Source organism: Centrocercus urophasianus, unplaced genomic scaffold, assembly GCF_019232065.1.
Source record: "Centrocercus urophasianus isolate 14NV4802_14NV808 unplaced genomic scaffold, USGS_Curo_1.0 seq_51, whole genome shotgun sequence".
NCBI lineage: Eukaryota > Metazoa > Chordata > Aves > Galliformes > Phasianidae > Centrocercus > Centrocercus urophasianus.
Genome location: NW_024885100.1, coordinates 1,267,124 through 1,284,419, shown reverse-complemented (window position 1 = coordinate 1,284,419; position 17,296 = coordinate 1,267,124). Strand labels below are relative to the sequence as shown.

The 17,296-nt window shown below is 37.7% G+C and overlaps 1 protein-coding gene across 3 annotated transcripts in view; it reads left to right on the top strand.

Moving 5' to 3' along the window:
* The window catches only part of VPS35L (VPS35 endosomal protein sorting factor like), a 54,335-nt gene that overhangs the window by 29,305 nt on the left and 7,734 nt on the right, over positions 1 to 17,296 (top strand). For 2 of the 3 annotated variants that reach the window (XM_042835340.1, XM_042835342.1), the window contains exons 24-29: positions 558 to 656; positions 1,463 to 1,540; positions 3,000 to 3,114; positions 13,301 to 13,440; positions 14,640 to 14,805; positions 16,383 to 16,501. In XM_042835340.1, coding sequence (XP_042691274.1) covers positions 558 to 656; positions 1,463 to 1,540; positions 3,000 to 3,114; positions 13,301 to 13,440; positions 14,640 to 14,805; positions 16,383 to 16,501 — 717 coding nt within the window. The remainder of the gene's footprint in view (positions 1 to 557; positions 657 to 1,462; positions 1,541 to 2,999; positions 3,115 to 13,300; positions 13,441 to 14,639; positions 14,806 to 16,382; positions 16,502 to 17,296) is intronic. The other variant, XM_042835341.1, reaches the window with a different exon arrangement.

The window sequence follows — 17,296 nt, the reverse complement described above, 5'->3', positions numbered from 1 at the left end:
AAATAAGATATAATGCAGCCATGACCCTTAGGAAAAAAAAATATAGAATAGTTGTATCCATAAATATAGCCTGCCTGGAGACTTTCTTTCGCTGTGCTTTTGATCGACAGCTCAGACACTCCAGCTGACAATGCTGGGTTTTAAAATCCAGAGGGTTAGAAGTAGAGCATTCTCAAGTAGGAATTGTTTTTGACTTATTTCCTGCCATTACTTTGTTGCTGCTATACCTAGTTAGAAAAATAACTTTTCCTGAGGGCCCACTATGTAAATTGGAATTAGGAACCTGAGTACAGATGTATTCCTGGATTTGTGTTGTTTGTTTTTTAACCAAGCCTGTGTTTCCCAGTTCCATAGTATCGGGTGTTCTGCCAGTTTTGAAAGTACTTCTCATGAATCTAGGAAATCTTGTTTTCTTGAATAAATATTTGGTTTGCAAAATAGTGGAATGTACGCAAACAACAACAAAACATGCAGGTTTTTCTGAAGTTTAATTATTGGGAAACAGTTAAATGCTTGTACAACAATATAATGTTTTTTTGTGTATGTGTCCTTTATAGGTTTCATTCGGTCGTGACTTTGAACAGCAACTGAGTTTCTATGTTGAAGCTAGGTCTATGTTTTGCAATCTGGAGCCTGTTCTAGTCCAGCTAATTCATGTAAGCAATAGTTTATCTGCATTATTTTAATAGATGGGGATATATTTGCAATTCTCCCATTCCCTACCCAGATTATTGGTCACTATCAAAATGACTAACGACCTTACATCGGGTATTTTAGGAGTAGACTTTGATCTCATCTTTCATTTTTATCATCCAGAACTCTCCAAACTTCTTGCTTGACTCTGAGGTCCCGGTGCACGATAGATATCATAGCAACAAAGAAAACTAGTTATACTGGGAGAGATTTCAAGGCCAAAGTACCATAAATGGTACTCTTATGTGTTTGGAATTTGGGCTCTCTCTTATGTAATCCTCTGTATAGCAGTGGGTCTGATCTGCAGACATGGATAGAAGCTTAATTGCTTTTCTGTATACAGTGATATGGCAGATGAGCATTTGCTGCAACCAATTCCTTTGTGTGATACACTACATCATATCTCCTTTTAAATCCTACTTTTTTGGTCATGTTTTTTAGTGAGTTGTATGTGATTTCTAGCTTAGAAAAGAGGTGATGCCACTGCTTTAGCTGGGAAACAAGGGATAGTTTCAAGTCTTGAATTAATTGAAAACCCTACATTGACAGACCTTCAGAATCATGTTTACTTAAAGAATCAGTCATTAAAATTCTCCAAGTGGGGAGAGAGTAAAAACTAAATAATACAGTGGAGGCACACCATACCTGAATTCTTTTTGACAGTTTCTCTTCTCTAACAGCATGCAGTAAAGCATGCAGTTTGTTATTTGCAAATGACCTAAGAAAGCTGCACGTTTCTTAATGTTTTGCTTTTTTTGTGTGCATGTAGTCTGTGAACCAACTAGCAATGGAGACAAGAAAGGTGATGAGAGGAAATCATTCTAGAAAGACCGCTGCATTTGTCAGGGTAGGTAGGAGTCTAATATGTTTTGAGCCTGTTTTCTAAGCAGTACTAATATCTGCTGCCACCAAAGTTTAGTGTTTGCAAAAGCAGTGTGTTATTTTTTAATTCTGTTTGTAATCTCATTATCTCTCGATGCCATTGATCCTTAATCTCTAAAACCAAATGCTTATGTTTAAGAAAATGTAGATCCAAAGCATCCACTGACAGCTTTGTGTCAAGAAAGGACAACACTGTCTCTATCCCCAGAAGCGCTCATGTTCATTCTAGAAAGCTCAGCTTTTCATACTGTATTTGAAATAAAGCATTTAATTTATGTGTAACTCAGTCACACAGAGAAAGGGAGACAGGAAAATTAATAAATTCAAATTTCTGTCTCATAGAGCCTTTCAGTATTTAAAGGGGCCTTATAAGAAAGATGGAAAAAGACTTTTTACCAGAGCCTGTAATTGATGGGATAATGGGTAATGGTTTTAAAGTAAAAAAGGGTAAATTTAGATTAGAGGTAAGAAAGAAAATCTTTACTGTGAATGTTGAGGCGCTGGCATGGGTTGTCCGGAGAAGCTGTGGATGCTCCACCCTTGGAAGTCTCCACATTCAGGTTGGGAGGAACTTTGAGTGACCTGATCTCTGCTTCAGAAGAATGTTGGAGCTAGACGATCCTTAAAGGTCTCTTCCAACCCAAATCATTCTATGAAGACAGTGCTTGAATTTCAAATGAAGAGCTCCCTTTGGCTTTAGTGTTTCCAAGGGTAGCCGGAAGAGTTTTGAAATACTCACAAACTCTTCAGGTTCTTTTTGTTCCAGTCTTCTCACCTGAAACATAGCAACAGAGATCAGCTGCTGCTTTATGTGCTGTGAAGGAGTATGTTGTTATTAATGAATGAGTTTTCATTTATGGACTTGCACTTGGGGTCCTGGACAGAGAAGTAACTGAGGTGGCAGCTTGTGATGGCTGGGAATCACTCATTCCATCTGGATGTTTGGGCTGCTCCAGTTGGTTTAAATCAGCAGCATGCCATGCTAGATCTCATTCCTCCCAGTCGTGCACAGCATGTTGCTATAAGGAGTTTGGTACGTGGCTTGCCCCTGAGCACCCTACGTCTAATAAAAGCACAACATGCTAATGAAAAAAATCAGCTTGTAGCTCAAGACCAAAACCTGGTTACTTAAGAAGGCCTATCTGAGTTAGAGTCATAGATTGAATGTAGAGGTAATCTATGGTAGTTACAATAATTAGTAACAAATATTGTTATAATTATTGAAATAATAATGAGAGATACAAAGTTGCTGATTTTGGACTTCAGATAATACCTAATTCTTATTCAAAATCTTTCCTTAAACCTATTGACAGATTTGCATTCCTAATCACATATGAAATCAGAGATGATTGCTGTAACTCTTGAGCTAAGAATTTTCTTCAGTTTTTTTTTTTTTTTTTTTTTTTTTTTTAACTTTGCTTTAGGCTTGTGTTGCCTTCTGCTTCATTACAATTCCATCTCTGAGCAGCATCTTTACACGTCTTAATTTGTATCTGCACTCTGGACAGGTTGCTCTGGCAAATCAGTGCCTTTCACAAGGTAAGGGAGGAGTTTGTTTGCTTAAAGGTTTTCCTATTTCAGAAGTATTTCTAGCTTTGAATAATAATTTCATTGAGATTATAAGTCATGCAAGTATATAGCAGATGTAATTACAAGTCTGTTTTACACACAGTAACAATGGAAGCATGTCATATTGAAGCAACTTTTTAGTTCTGTCACTAATCCCGTGGGGTAAATAACTAAGACAACTGATCCTATTTACATACTTGTGGATGTGAGGTGGGCAAAAAAACATATGGAATGTTCTTCTGCAGGATTGTCCAAGAACTCCAATCACAAATAGTGTGCTTTAACATAAATGCAAAAGAAGAAAGTAGTTAATCTGTTAGCAGCACAGAGGCTGACAAAGTCTAGGAAAAAGCTGGAAAAGATTTAAGACTTAAGCCAGTGACACCAGGAACTTGACATATTTTTTCTTAAATCTGAATTAGTAATTGAAATGGAGCCTGAGTACAGATTTTTCTTCCTGTTAGTTCAGTCTTAAGTAATTTGAAACACTGACAAAAAGTGATTTGTAGAAAAATATGTAGCTACACCAGAAAGTGTATGTGAGCAATCCATCTATATCACCACTTAATTGTGGTCTTGTTCACGTTCATGCTGCAAAGGAAGACAGTTACCTATTCTGAAAGTCTCCTAACTTTAACTGTCTGCAGTATCTTTTCTTTTTGAAATGCTGTCATTCTACTTTATTTTGCAGTTCTAATATTAACTCTGAATGTCAACTCTAAAATGGTAAATGCATTTTCATATACATATTTTCAGTATAAAAGTGAAAGCAGTAAATGGGATTAGTTGGCAACATCCTTTCTTGTGTCTGTTAATTCTTTGGTTTATCTCTGCTTTCTTCTGAGACCATTACGAATGTTTTTGTTTGATGGTTTTAACCTGTGATAACTACAGCCATATTGTCTTGTGCGTTCTGCGCTTGATTCACTCTGTTCTTGCAGCCACTGTGTTTTGTTGCTAGGGCTCCTGCAGTGAATATTTAAAATTCAGGCAGAACTGTGTGTGAAAATAAAAATATGTATGTTTTCTAGAAGCTACAGTTGATTTTTCCCACTTGAATTTGACACTGTGAAGGCAGTTTTGGCATTTAGAGTTTGGATTTTACTATTGGTGTTCAGTAGCAGGTTGTCCCAGCTATAACCAATGTGTGATGGCTCGCTTGGCAGTGAGCTTCGCTTGCCCTGCCTTACTGTACTACAGTGAGCTGGGTAAGATCGTGCTGGTCAGCCTCTTGGGAATATTTATGGCTACTGAAATGAAGGTCAATCATGCTTTCTTTTGAAGTAAAGCAGCATAGACCAAATGGGTGACTAAGCTGTGGTTGCTTTGGGTTACAAAAGGTTCTTGTTTACCACAGGAATGTATCAACACAGTAAAATTGAAATTGTAGCTGGGTTTCTTGTTGTGTGTACTCTGCCACAGAATTCATAGGTTATATCTTTGGAAAGGCTTTATCTACAGGAAGTAAGGGGAAAGCAATTCCAAGTGCGTTTAACTTGCCAGCAGTCAGATGATTGCAGAATATTGAAAAGGATAGATTTTCAAGTAAGGAGATGCATCGGAATTGGATATGGGTTCTGCAGTAGAAACCTCTTTGATAGCCTTTTAATACCACTGTAGGGAATAAATGCATGTTTACAGGGAGACAGAGCTGGGATTCATTACCCAGCCTGACTTCTGCCTTGTAGGAGGAATAAAAGGGAAATCTATCTTTTTATTCACTTACTTGGGTTTCCTTTTCAGTTTGATGTTCTCTCTGCATTTACCAGTAAGTTCCAGCTGCACAAAAAAGCTGACTTAGGATGCTGATTAGGATTTTTTTTAGTACAGGATGATGGTTGTATTTCTTTGTTTTGAATGTGATGCTGCCCATGGAGCAATGAAGAGGGATTTAGGGCAAAGCTGCCTGTTGTGCTCAAGAATGCTGTGCAAATAAAAGATCTGCAAAGTTGGTTGTTGTGAAAATACTATTTTTGCAGTTTCTTTGTACATAACTGAGTTAACAAAAAATAGACTCTTTCCTGTAGAGCTTACCCTAATGAAGCAGCTTACCCTATCATTTGTACCAGTTTTTGTTGTCATCACTGTGGTGCAGTGCATCTTTTGTTGAAAACAAAACCAGAGCAGTTTTTCTGTCATATAAAGTCCTTGAGGACTCTGCTCTGCTGCTGCTGGGACCAACTCTGTGATTTAATAATTCTTCAATTTTGAAACTGCTTTCCCACCATTTTTGGGATCCAAGTCTTGTCTGACAGGCTCGTGGCCACCAGCAGCTGTCCTTTCTTCTCAGGGTGAAGAGGTGATACATGCGCACAGCTGTGAGTGCACAATGCTCTCACTAAACAATGAGCAAGCATCTCTGTTCTGAAATCTTTTAAGGCAGCAGGTGTGCGCAAAGTATTATGAGGTCAATTTCTAAAGTTCATATGTTATTAACCATTCTTCTGAATTTTAGACCCACAAGCAGAATTGGTGGTGGTTCAGTAACTTGATTCATTTAGCAAGGTTTTACAGTTAAGCACTTGTTTGCTTCCTCAGGAAATTTCTTCTGAGTGTAATTTTTATTCAGAGACATCTCATTTGCATGAGTAATTTAGCTTTTGTTAAAAAGGCAACAGTGGCACCAGTCTCTGGACATTTCTGTGATCTGTCTTTGCATATTCTGCTCTATTGTAGTCAGATAAAGCATTCTTGAAAGTTTAGTCTGTCTCAGTGTATTTCATGTGTGTAAGGAATAATGATTAATTCATAAAAACAAATTCAAATCCAGTCAATTAACTGATTCCAAATCTGCACCTATCTATTGAAATCAACGCAGCATGAAGGCTTAAGAGTGTGCAGCTAATGATAGTATTAGACTAGGATGTGAAGTCACAGAGTGACAGGATGGCTTGGGTTGGAAGGGACCTCAAGGATCATCAGATTCCACCCTGAGCTGCAGGCAGGGCTGCCAACCACAAGGTCAGAACTAGAACAGGTTGCAGAGGGCCCATCCAGCCTGGCACCTCCAGGGACGGGGCATCCTCAGCATCTCTGGGCATTGGTGCCAGCACTGCACCACTCTCACTGAAAAACTTCTTCCTGATATCTAATCAAAACCTAAATCTCCCCTCATTTAGTTTGAAACCATTCCCCCTTGTCCTATCACCATCTACCCATCTGAAAAGTTGATTTCCCTCCTGTTTATAGTCTTAAATATAAAACTGAAAAGTACAGCACGTGATCTGATGGTTCACTTGGTAATGGGATGTGTTTGCATGTAGTTTTCCTTTCAAGACTCCAGCTGCTGCGTTTTGCAGTTTGTATTCTTGGATTTCTTTTTAACTTTTAAAAACCTTACAGTGAGTTTAGCTCTTGTAGTGGGTTGAGTTTTCACTTTAAATATGTTATTAAATTGGATTTGACAGGATGCATTTCTGTTGGTAATAGGATGACTTTTCTAAATTGTCAATATATCTAATGCCAAAAAAAAAAAAGTGGAGTTGCCTGCTGAGCTAGATAAGGGGAATTAAAAAGACTATTTCCTTTTTTTAATGGAGAAGATGTGCAAGTCATAACAGTAAACAACATTGGCTGAAGTGGGGCTCACACTGATCAATTACCAACAATTGGAGAGCCACAGCAGACCTGCTTCCAACTGCAGGAGTCTGTGTTCCTCACTCTCGGTACTGAGGGGCCATAGTAACACTCCCAGAGCTGCTATCTGATTCTTCCATTTCCCTCTTGCGGATCACAGAGTTGCCTGCTGGATTTGCCATGTGGTTATCCGAGTAATTGGTTGTACTCACCCAAGAAGTTAAGTACTAGAATTGTAATTGTCATTTTTCTTGCAATAGGTTTTCCTTAATATGGCATAATTGGAACAGAAATGTGAATTTGTAAGTGTGTGTAAAGGCTAATAATAACAACAAATGGAGCTAGTAAGCAGCTGTTACTATTGAGAGCTTTTGCAGAGGACAGGAAAGAATCTAAAATGAGAAAAGTCATTGCATGATTTGGAGAGAGAGGCTCAAAAATATATAGAGATTGGTTTTTTAAACTTAGTGTGTTCTATGGAAGTATTGTGGGGAAAGGATTGAAATTAAAAACTAATCTAGCAGAGAAAAATAGCCTTATTTTCATTTTGGATCAGTTCTTCAGTTCTGTAGGGAGGAAGGAACAGTCTTAGGTTGACATACAGCTGGAAAGTAATAGTAAAAAAAAATTTCTTAGCTGCACAAATGCAAGGAATTTTTCTTAATGCAGATCTAGTATGTAATATTTCTATGCATTAAGTGCATGTGAAAATGTTACAGAATCCTGGTGACAATGTGGGCTTCAATTCAGTTTCTTTCATATGGCCCATAGGTAGAAATATTGTTATAGAAGACACAGATTCCATAGCAGATCCTTAAATCAGCATTGGCAAAAGGTTGTTCCCATTCCCCACACCCCCCAGAATTTCTGATAATTTTTCACCTTCAAAGAGAAAAAAATAAATCGTCGTGTCTTCCCTGAGCCTTCCAAGTGGCTCTGCCTCTTGTATGCCTGCTCTTCCTGTATGATAACGTAGAACAAATGCGTGAAAGAACTGCACAGCGGGAGCAGGGGAACAGAATTAGCTTTCTGATATGTTCTTAGATTGTACTGAACTTCATTTTGAGGTCTGTCTAGTACAGTGCGTCTTCAGTCAGGTGGATGTCTGTCCAGGTGTGCTGTTCAGAATGTATTAAATATGAATACTGTTTCCTTTGTCTACAGCTCCCAAAGAGTTTTTAAAATAAAGTTAATAGACCATTTTCAATGATTTTTGTCCTAGATTTGTTGCTTGTATCTCTAGAGAACCAATTAAGGGCCCCCTGAGCTTTTTTCCTTTAACTAAGTCACACACCAGTGCTTTGGAGGGGCATGCTGCCAACCTGGAATTATGAATTCTCATCAGTCATGCTTTCTGTCATAGAGAGTGCTTGACTAGATTGAGATTAAATGCATCCTTCGTTGTGTCACTCTTCTGGATTTTGAGACATGGGTATTATTTTAATTGCATATATTTTCTCCCTGTGGAATTGCTGCTTTTGCCTGTCAAAGAGAAGACAGCATGATTCCAGCTGTTGGTCACACCATTAGCAGGTGGATATGGATGATGCAGCTTGCTGGTAACGTTTGTTGAGCAGTGCTTTCATTTCAAAGGCTGTGAAACCTTTGCCACACTTCAGAAGTAATATGCTGTGTGAATAATGTAATTCAATTGATTCTTCATGAGTTATTTCAAACTTAATGTTGTCAAACAAAAATTTATCGAACATGGAGAGTCTGTTCTCATAATCAACGGGTGCCAGTCAGTAGGTTTAGCAAATGCAGACTTTAATTCTGAAGCATACCCAGTGCTTAACGTACTCTAAATATCCATTGCTCTGGTTTTTAGATGTAACAAGCAGATTGCAAAATGGATTCTTGTGCTACTACAGAGAATGTTCTCTAATTCTGCTAGGCTTCAGCCATGCTTTGGAAAAGTGTAGCATGGAATATTTAGTAATTTTTAATCATGTTCTAATTATGCTTCGTGTTTTCTCAATAGAATTATATAACTATTAACAAAGACTCCAACCTTTTGTATTGCCTTGAAATGTGTGTGCAGCTTACCTGCTGTGTATTGTGACAATTTCAGTCATCGTCAGGTTTTTTCTTATTGCATCTGTTGGAGTTGATAAGTTCCTAAAGAGTCTGTGTCAGTATGGTCTGTTCTGATAAGGAAATAAACTCTTATCTCAGCACCTTTTTAACCTGGAAGGATAAAGAGAAGGAACTGGGAGGTCAGGACTGTGTTTTGGGTAGAGAAGGACATCATACATAATGACTGCAATAAATGACACAATGACAATTCTGTTTTTCCATTAATGGCCTAACGATTACTTGCCTTCTTGGCAGCTGTTCAGGGTGTGTTTTTCAGGAAAGCAACCATAATGACTCCAGAATTTTTCATGAGTGTAAATAGTTTATTTTGAGCTTATCTTCCTGTATCTACAGCAATGCTGTTTTCCTGTTTCTTTCCCCACAGGCTTTACTAATACTAGATTTTGTCAGCTGTTTTATTGCTCAGAATCATGAGCTCCACCAGAAGCTCTTTGTAGTCATGCTCCAGAGCACTCTGTAACATTGTCACCTCTTCACTGTTCAGCCCTGTTCATGGGAGGACACATCTTTCTGCAAAGCCTAAAGGAACCCAGTGGTCGTTTCACTTCTCTGTGAGACCTTGTCGTATTCATGCTCTTTTCCCCATCCATTCAATACTTGTATAGGTTTTGCATCCTCAGAGAGCTTTCCTTCTTATCTTTTGTTAGCTTAGGTTGGATTTTCATTTGTTTATTTTTGAGCCTTTTATATGAAATATATTGTTAAAAGCTATGTAAAAAATCTGAGGATTTGCATTGGTTGGATCACCGAATGGAGATTGGCAGGTTTTTTTTTTTTTTTTTTTTTTTTTTTTTGTTTGTTTTTAAAAAAAAAAACTTCAGAGATTTGAAGAATTGCTTTCTCTGCAAAGTTTATAGTAACTTTTGAGTCATGTTGCTTTGTTTGGTTTGGTCTTTAACTAATGGACTTCTCTTTAGAGGTTGTTGATAGTATTTTCCCTTTGCCTTTAAAGGTTACTTCAAATTTCAGCCTGACCCTCTAAATTCCTATTTATGATTTTTTTAATGTGCTTTTGTGTGTGTTTACTAACTGCAGCTTCAGGATAAAAAATCTTTCATCCGTTGTTCTTTGTCAGAATGTGTGATCTCTCTGTATGTATTTTGCCTTCTACTTTTTTGCCTCCATGTGCCTTTGTCTAGAAGTGTCAAGGACTAGCAGTAGCAACGTGCTAGCCATGTAATTACATCGTTATGTGGTTAATTGATAATATAACTTTACATAATACATTGCAGTTCACCAAATCACAGTACATCTGTTTTCTTATTTTGTCTTTGTTATTTCAGAATCTTTGTAGTTTGTAGAGAGTGGTGTTTAGACAGTTTTAGGACTGGGAACGTTCAGTAAATCAATAACTCAAGGGCAAAACACACTTCCATTATGTAGCAGATTTCTCACTGTGACCTCACTGATGTTGTAAAGAGAAGAGTTCTAAATGTCTGCAGAGCTTGGTTATTAAAACTGCCATGCATTAGTTTACTTAAACCCAGCAACAATTAAAAACTGCACCTAACTGCACCTGTTGGTTTTTGCACTAGAGCACAAGGCTTCATTAAGTTCCCAACATCTGTCGGAAGTGGAAGCAAAACCTTTTGAAAATATTGGGATGGGCTTAATGGTGTTGTAGGATGAGACAGTGATGTGGAACGCAGACGGCTGCGTGTGGTCCCTGATCTTGTCCTTTGGACTTGGCCTTCTGTAACTTATCTGTGACTAAAAATAATTTGTGTAGGCATCCCAGACCTATTCCCTTCTGCTCCTTAAAGGAATGCTTCAGGAGCTTAATTGTTTTCCTATCTCTACTAGTTTTGTTTCCTTTTTTTTTTTTTGCCTGTCTGAAATCTTTTATTAGTATTGTTTAATGAATTGTCTTGCTAATGATGCAGCAAATATAATGTAAGTTAAATTTTTGCCTGTAAAGATTGATACATGGAAATATATGGAGATAGAAAAACGTAGAAAATAATTAAATATGCGTGTAGGTGCCTCCATGAACATAACAGAACATTGAACAGTAATTTCTTTTTTTTTCCTGTAGCAGAATATTATTGGAAGTTCTGACTTGGGTGAGACTGTTAGTTTTCCTGGCCTGAAGGTCAGCGTGTATGCTCGAGGGAAAGATGTGTGGAGTTACGGACAATCCAAGAGAAGGAGCTGCTGTGAAAGGATAAATGTGGCAAGGCACGATGTTTGTCATGTGCAGTGCACAAGATTAACAGCAGTCTGGGAAGACTTTTATCAGGATAATTTGTTGTGGTGAGCAGGCGAGCACATAACTGACTTAAGTGGTTCACTTTAGAAGCAGTGTTGTACTTCTGACAGGTGAGGAAATGGCATGCTTCTTCAGAAGAGGATTTCATCTTCTTCCTATTTTCTTTTTAATCAAGAGCAAAACATCTTTATAGCTTTTAGGTAATTATGGCTCCTTATGCCTTTTGGGTACCAGGAAAAGTTGGTGCATGGTTTTAACTTGAAATATGTCTGGAGTAGTAGCTTTATAAATGGACTTTTAAAAGATGTAGAGAAAGCACTCTTGCATAAAATCATAATCAGTGCAATTCAGAATTAAATACCAATAGTTGTTTTGTACTTAGTAATAGCCAACACTTCTGTTGACAGCCTTGGAAGTGAACTTCTACTCCAAACTTGGAGCATGTGATGCGCACAGTGGCACCTCTCCACAGAAGATTGGTGTGGTAGTGTTTGCAGGAGAGTTACTTTTCTGCAAAATCTTTAATAAAACCTTTGCACTAATGTGAACTCACTTTATTTTTGCTTCTTATAAGAGGATGAATGTGCTTTAGTTCCCGAGTAAGAACCATTCTGTAGTTAGAAAAGATGAGGTGTACTCAGCGATCATCTTCTCATTTGCCAGTACTTTTCTGGAGGTACCTAAGTAAAACCTCTTTCTTATCGATAGAAAAAGCAACTGCTGTTTTGTTCTGTCACTTTTTTGTTTACCATGCTGCATTGTATTGTGTCCTCTTATGAAATAACTTCAGAAGGCAAGAGTGCACTCTGTGCAGACATATATGCTTTGGTATGCAGACTGTTTTCTAACATGGCTTTTCATTTTCTGTTTGCTTGTTTTGATTATAAGGTGATGTGGGGCACAACTTTTTTCCCTATATAGAAAACTGTGAAAGTGATACCAACTCATTTACATGTGCTGGAATGAACATCTGCTGTTACTTTCCTTCCTCTAGTGAAGCTCAGAGGAAGATCGCTTACCTTCCTTTGGATTGGCTATGTAAACTAATATGCTGTTTAAAATAAATAGAAAACATTCCTTCACCTCAAATTAATGTGCAAGATTTGGAAATATGAGGTTTGACTGAAGGAGTCTGTGTTCCAAGTACTGAAAAGTTCAGGACTCAAGCACTCATATGCTGAAAAGAAATAAGAGTCAGAAGAATTAGTTTTTCCAAAGCAAATGTTTCACTGGTATTCTTCAAGAGCTTAAATAGATATCAGGCAGTACTATATTTAGCAAATTTGCTTGGAGTCTCGTGTGCTCAAATGAATCTCCCAGTGTGAGCTGCGCTCCTGGAAATGGCTGTGCATGCTTGTCAGCAGTTATCTCTGTTCCCACCTAACACCCCTTGTCTTCTGCCAAGAACCCTCTTTGCTGAAATTTGATTTCATGGCCTCAGTCTGTGTTCTTGTAAAATAAAAGATGAATATAGTATCAACTTTGGATATTCTTTAAATTATATGGCTGAAAAACTTGAATGGAACTTGGATGCTTTTGGATATTTTGAAACGTAGCCAAGAAAGTGCAAAAGAATGTTGCTGTCAGAATTTTTTGTGCAATGAACTCATAGCCTATAAGAGCACCTACATGTGCTAAGAGGAATGGTAGTGTTTTTAATTTGTGAATATTAACTTAATCGTAAGCTGAGTTCCAGTGTTTGTTTTTTTTTGTAGGGTTAGGCCAAGAGCTATGAAAAATGTCTTAATAGCTGCCTGTAAATAGCAATAATTCAAATACTGTGTTCATATTTTAATGATGGTGAGTAAACACTCAGATGAAGTTGGCTGTATTTTCTTAGAATTTTAGCAGCCTTTTGTGGATGGATTAGTGTGTGAGTTAGTGTGATCTAATGCATACCACCCCCCTGCCCTTCTCGTTCCCTGTACTTATGTCATAAGCCATTCTTCAACTTAATTTTGAATTGTGAGGGGTTTTTTTAATGTTATTTGTATTTTTTATGTGCTTGCATTTGAAACAGTGATGCCCTGTCATTAAGTAAACCAGAAGAGTGATAATTTCAGATGTCTCCAGCAGTGTAGGGATGTTTTAAAAAACCAGCATTGTCAGAATTAACACAGATTTTGCCTTCTGAGTCTTGAGTTTCTTCACAGATAAGCGTACAATCACTGTTTGTAGTCTGTTTGAAGCAAACCCTAAGCAACCATCAGATCACAGACTTGGCTGCCTTATCAGTTGGACTGATAATACAGCACCTCTATTTTTGTTTTATAGCTGATGCTTTTTTCAAAGCTGCAGTGAGCCTTGTTCCTGAAGTGCCAAAAATGATCAGTGTAGATGGAAAGATGCGACCTTCTGATGCCTTCCTCTTGGAATTCCTTTGTAACTTCTTTTCCACATTATTGGTTGTTCCAGTAAGTTGCTTTTGTGTTTAGTGTATGTTTCATTTAATGTAAACTTTCATTGTGTTCTGGTATACACTCGTTTTTCTATCTGCCGATTGTAGTTCTTTCCTCTTTTATTCTCCTCTTTCCTGACCAAGTACAGGGTGAATCAGCTTAGTGTTACTGTTTCAATCCTCGTAATTAGAATGGTGTATTCTGCTTTTTCCAATGGCAAGGGGTCTCCTCAGCCATGCATTTCATGGAGGTGCTAACTTGTTAGAGGGGGAAGGCTCATTGCCACCGTGGTTGTACTCCACTGACTACAGAAGATGCTGAGGAGAGCAGTGTCGGAACTGGATGCTCCTCAGAAAAATGGCTCAGGTGATTATAGGAGGAAGATCCAAACTCTCAGATTCAGTAAAGAACTTGCAGTGGCATTATAGGGTTCAGTAACTAGCTTCCACCATTCCTTTTTCTATTTACTTTGAAGTGCAGACAATGAGAAGGAAGGGTTCGAAGAGGACTGAAACTTGTCATACAAGTGATGGTGGCATTGTACCAGCTGCAAGCTGAAATAAGCTGGGTGCAGTATTAAAACTGCTTGCAAAAAAAATCATGGCTTACATAGGACGTGTCTTTGTAACTGTATTCCTTTCCTATTAAAAGTTTCTTGATTGTGACTTTGACTTCCCAGTGTAAACGTTCTCATAAAACTCATATGAGTAATTCACTTGTTTCTTACTGACATTATTTGAATTAAAAAAATTCTACCCAGTAGGCGATTTTAGGGCCCTGGGTTTTAAGAAGCTGACAATTCCGCATCACTCCCCCATGAGTATAAAACAAAGCCTTTCAAAGTGTCTCTGTGAGGGCTGCGTAGAGAATGTTTATTATTACGGGAAAATGAGCATTTTGGAATGAAACTGGAACACAATCGTAGAATATCCCAAGTTGGAAGAGACCCATAAGGATCATTGAGTCCGACTCCTGGCAGTTGGACTATGAGTTCTCAAAATGGGGAAGAGATTTTTAAAAGGATTTTCTGAAAGCACACTTCAGGGGAGGAGTTGCCAGTTTTTGTTTGTGTTGTGGTTTTTGCTCACACAGAGTTAACACTGTGACTTGAAACCGCCAAATGCCTCATAATAATCTTCATTTTGTTTTGGGATTGGTTGGAGCTTTGCTTTGGGTGTTTGGTTTTTTTTGGTTGATTATTTTCTTTTCTGTAGGACCATCCAGAACAAGGAGTGTTGTTTCTTGTGCGAGGATTACTAAATGTGATTCAGGATTATACTTGGGAGGATAACAGCGATGACAAAGTCAGGATTTACACTAATGTTTTGCATCTGCTGTCTGCAATGACTCAAGAAACATATATCTACCATGTAGATAAAGGTAACATGTTTGCCTGTTCCATCATGCAATTTGCAGTATTCCTATACCTAGTTAATGAAGATCAGTGTTACCCAGTTTTCCCACCCAAGTTCACATGTTGTGGGTTAAAATGATCACAGGAGGTGACTGCCAAGCAGATATCTAGTAAATAGACCTGAAACTGATATGAGAATTCTACATTTATGGGGTTTTTGTGTCTGAAGTATCAACCTGATTTATACTTATCACTGATGTTTCATTCACACTCATTAACACCAATTCTAAGAATATAATGCCTGGTTTTCATTATTTAAGTAATATATTTGCTGCTTTGAAGGCAAGTTTTCAGCTTCGTCAATTGTAATAGCTTATAAAAAAAAAAATCTTCAGAATAGCTGGAAAATATTCTACAGATTTTTTTTTTTATTAAGTGCCTGTAGTCTTTCTGTAATAGCATGATATTTTGATGGCTCTGGTGTTGAGAGTTTTCATAGAGAGGTCCCCAAATTGAGATACAGTGACAATTAATTCTTTCAAAGAATACAAGCAAGATGAGTCACTATGAGAGACCAAGATAGTTCAGAGTTCTCCTTTGGTTGCACAGGGCTTTCAGGTGGCGGCAGGCTGGGATCCATTCTGCAGCAGTCTGTCAGAGTTACCAACCATGACAAGAATATCTCTTGCAGTCAGCGGTGTAGAAGCTGGGTCTCAGTTGAATAACTGCTCTGCTGTGAACTTCCTGTTCACATTTCTCATGGAACTGTGGTTGACCTGCTTTTGTTTTCATTAGATTTTTATATGTGCAAAAAAACTGCATAAACCCAATATGAGATATTCAATTATATTTCAACAGAGAGAGAGTTGAGAGTATGAATTAGTGATTTCTCCATGCAGTTGGACAGTGGTTCAGATCAGGTATCTTAACTTCTTAAAATGAAGTTTACCTGAGAACGAAGGATAAACTTTTGCTTATGTGATGTCTGCTTTACCCATAGCACAGTTAAGTTCACAAATTTCTTATAACCTTTGTCTTAGAGCAGTATAAATAAATAAAGCCAGAATTAAAAGTATCAGTTGTATAAATTCTAGAAACTTCAAAAAAGAACAATCTTTCAAGGTCTCAGAAATTAAAAATGTGCTTTCTGCATTTCTTTCCAGCACATAAGATTTTACTGTAGGAAAGGACATAACTTATTTTTAAAATGTATTTTCCATTGAAAATCTTGTTTGCACCAAGTAAAATACAAACTTTGGCCAAGTCCTGCTGCTATTGAAAATGATGACCAAGCTTTTCTAACAAGGAAAATGTGAACACTGATACCATTTTCTTCCCTAGTGTTTGAGTGTAGCAGGTATTTTTGGACCTGGCTGCATCCAGGAATATAGGAGTGGTTTTAGTCTAGGAGATTCTTTTCAACTGTTACATTCTTAGAATCAAGAGGACATAGTAGGCAGCCAATTTCAACAAGATTATTTCATTTGCTTAGTGAAGGAAAGTCATTTTATAAGATCTGGTCTTCTATAAATTGCTGGTATTTTCAGTAACAAACAAACTCATAACTCTTGAGATAGGCCTAATCTTTACTTTATCTCTGCAGTGGATTCCAATGATACCCTGTATGGTGGAGACTCCAAGTTCCTGGCTGAAATCAGTAAACTATGTGAAACAGTAATAGCACAGATTCTGGATCATCTCAAAACCCTTGGAAAGGAAGAGGTATGTCCATACTTCAACTGGATTTAATGCAAAACCAAAATTACTTTGGAGTTGAGTAAACGGACCGCCTTCTTGGCCAGGTTTGATCTTTTTGGAAGTTCTGGGAGCTTTACAATGAGAGGGAATCAGTTTTCTTGTTTTACTTAGTTTTACTTCTTTAAAGAAGTTAATTGATCGTGTATGCAGACTTGTAGTAGAAAGACCTAATGAAGGTTAAGAGTTTTGAATTTTCTAATCTGAATGCGTAGTCTGGGTTGTGGAAACATGACATTCTGTGTGGTGTAACATATAGGTACCTTTATAAAGAAAAGGTCTTTGGAATGAGTGAGCTTCATGATGCAATCCTTGTCCTTAGCAAACTGGAGATTGTGCCACGCTCACTTATTTGTGGTGCAAAATCTGCTCCTTGTCCATCTCTCTTGTATCCTCCTGGCTGTCACCTTTCTCTCTCTGTAAATAAGCCATATTTTCTTGCCAGCTAAGTTATTTTCCTGAGATGTCCCATTCTGTAATAAGCAAAATGGGAGTTCATACTTAATGGTAAGTGCAGTGGAAATCTCCTTAAATTTGTACAAGTTTTGGATCTCAGACCATAGAAAGAGAGGTGCAGGGGGAGGGAAAACATATTTTGTCTCTAACCTCTAAATGTGTGTTTTATTTGTGCAATATGAAGTAAAGAAAACTCTTGGCATTTCATTGGATTTCTTGATTGGAGTTGTAGAGTCTGGGAAACGAAACACACTGTAACAGTTTGTGTGTGGAGGGCAGGTGACCTGTGTTTTTCAGTGAAATCGT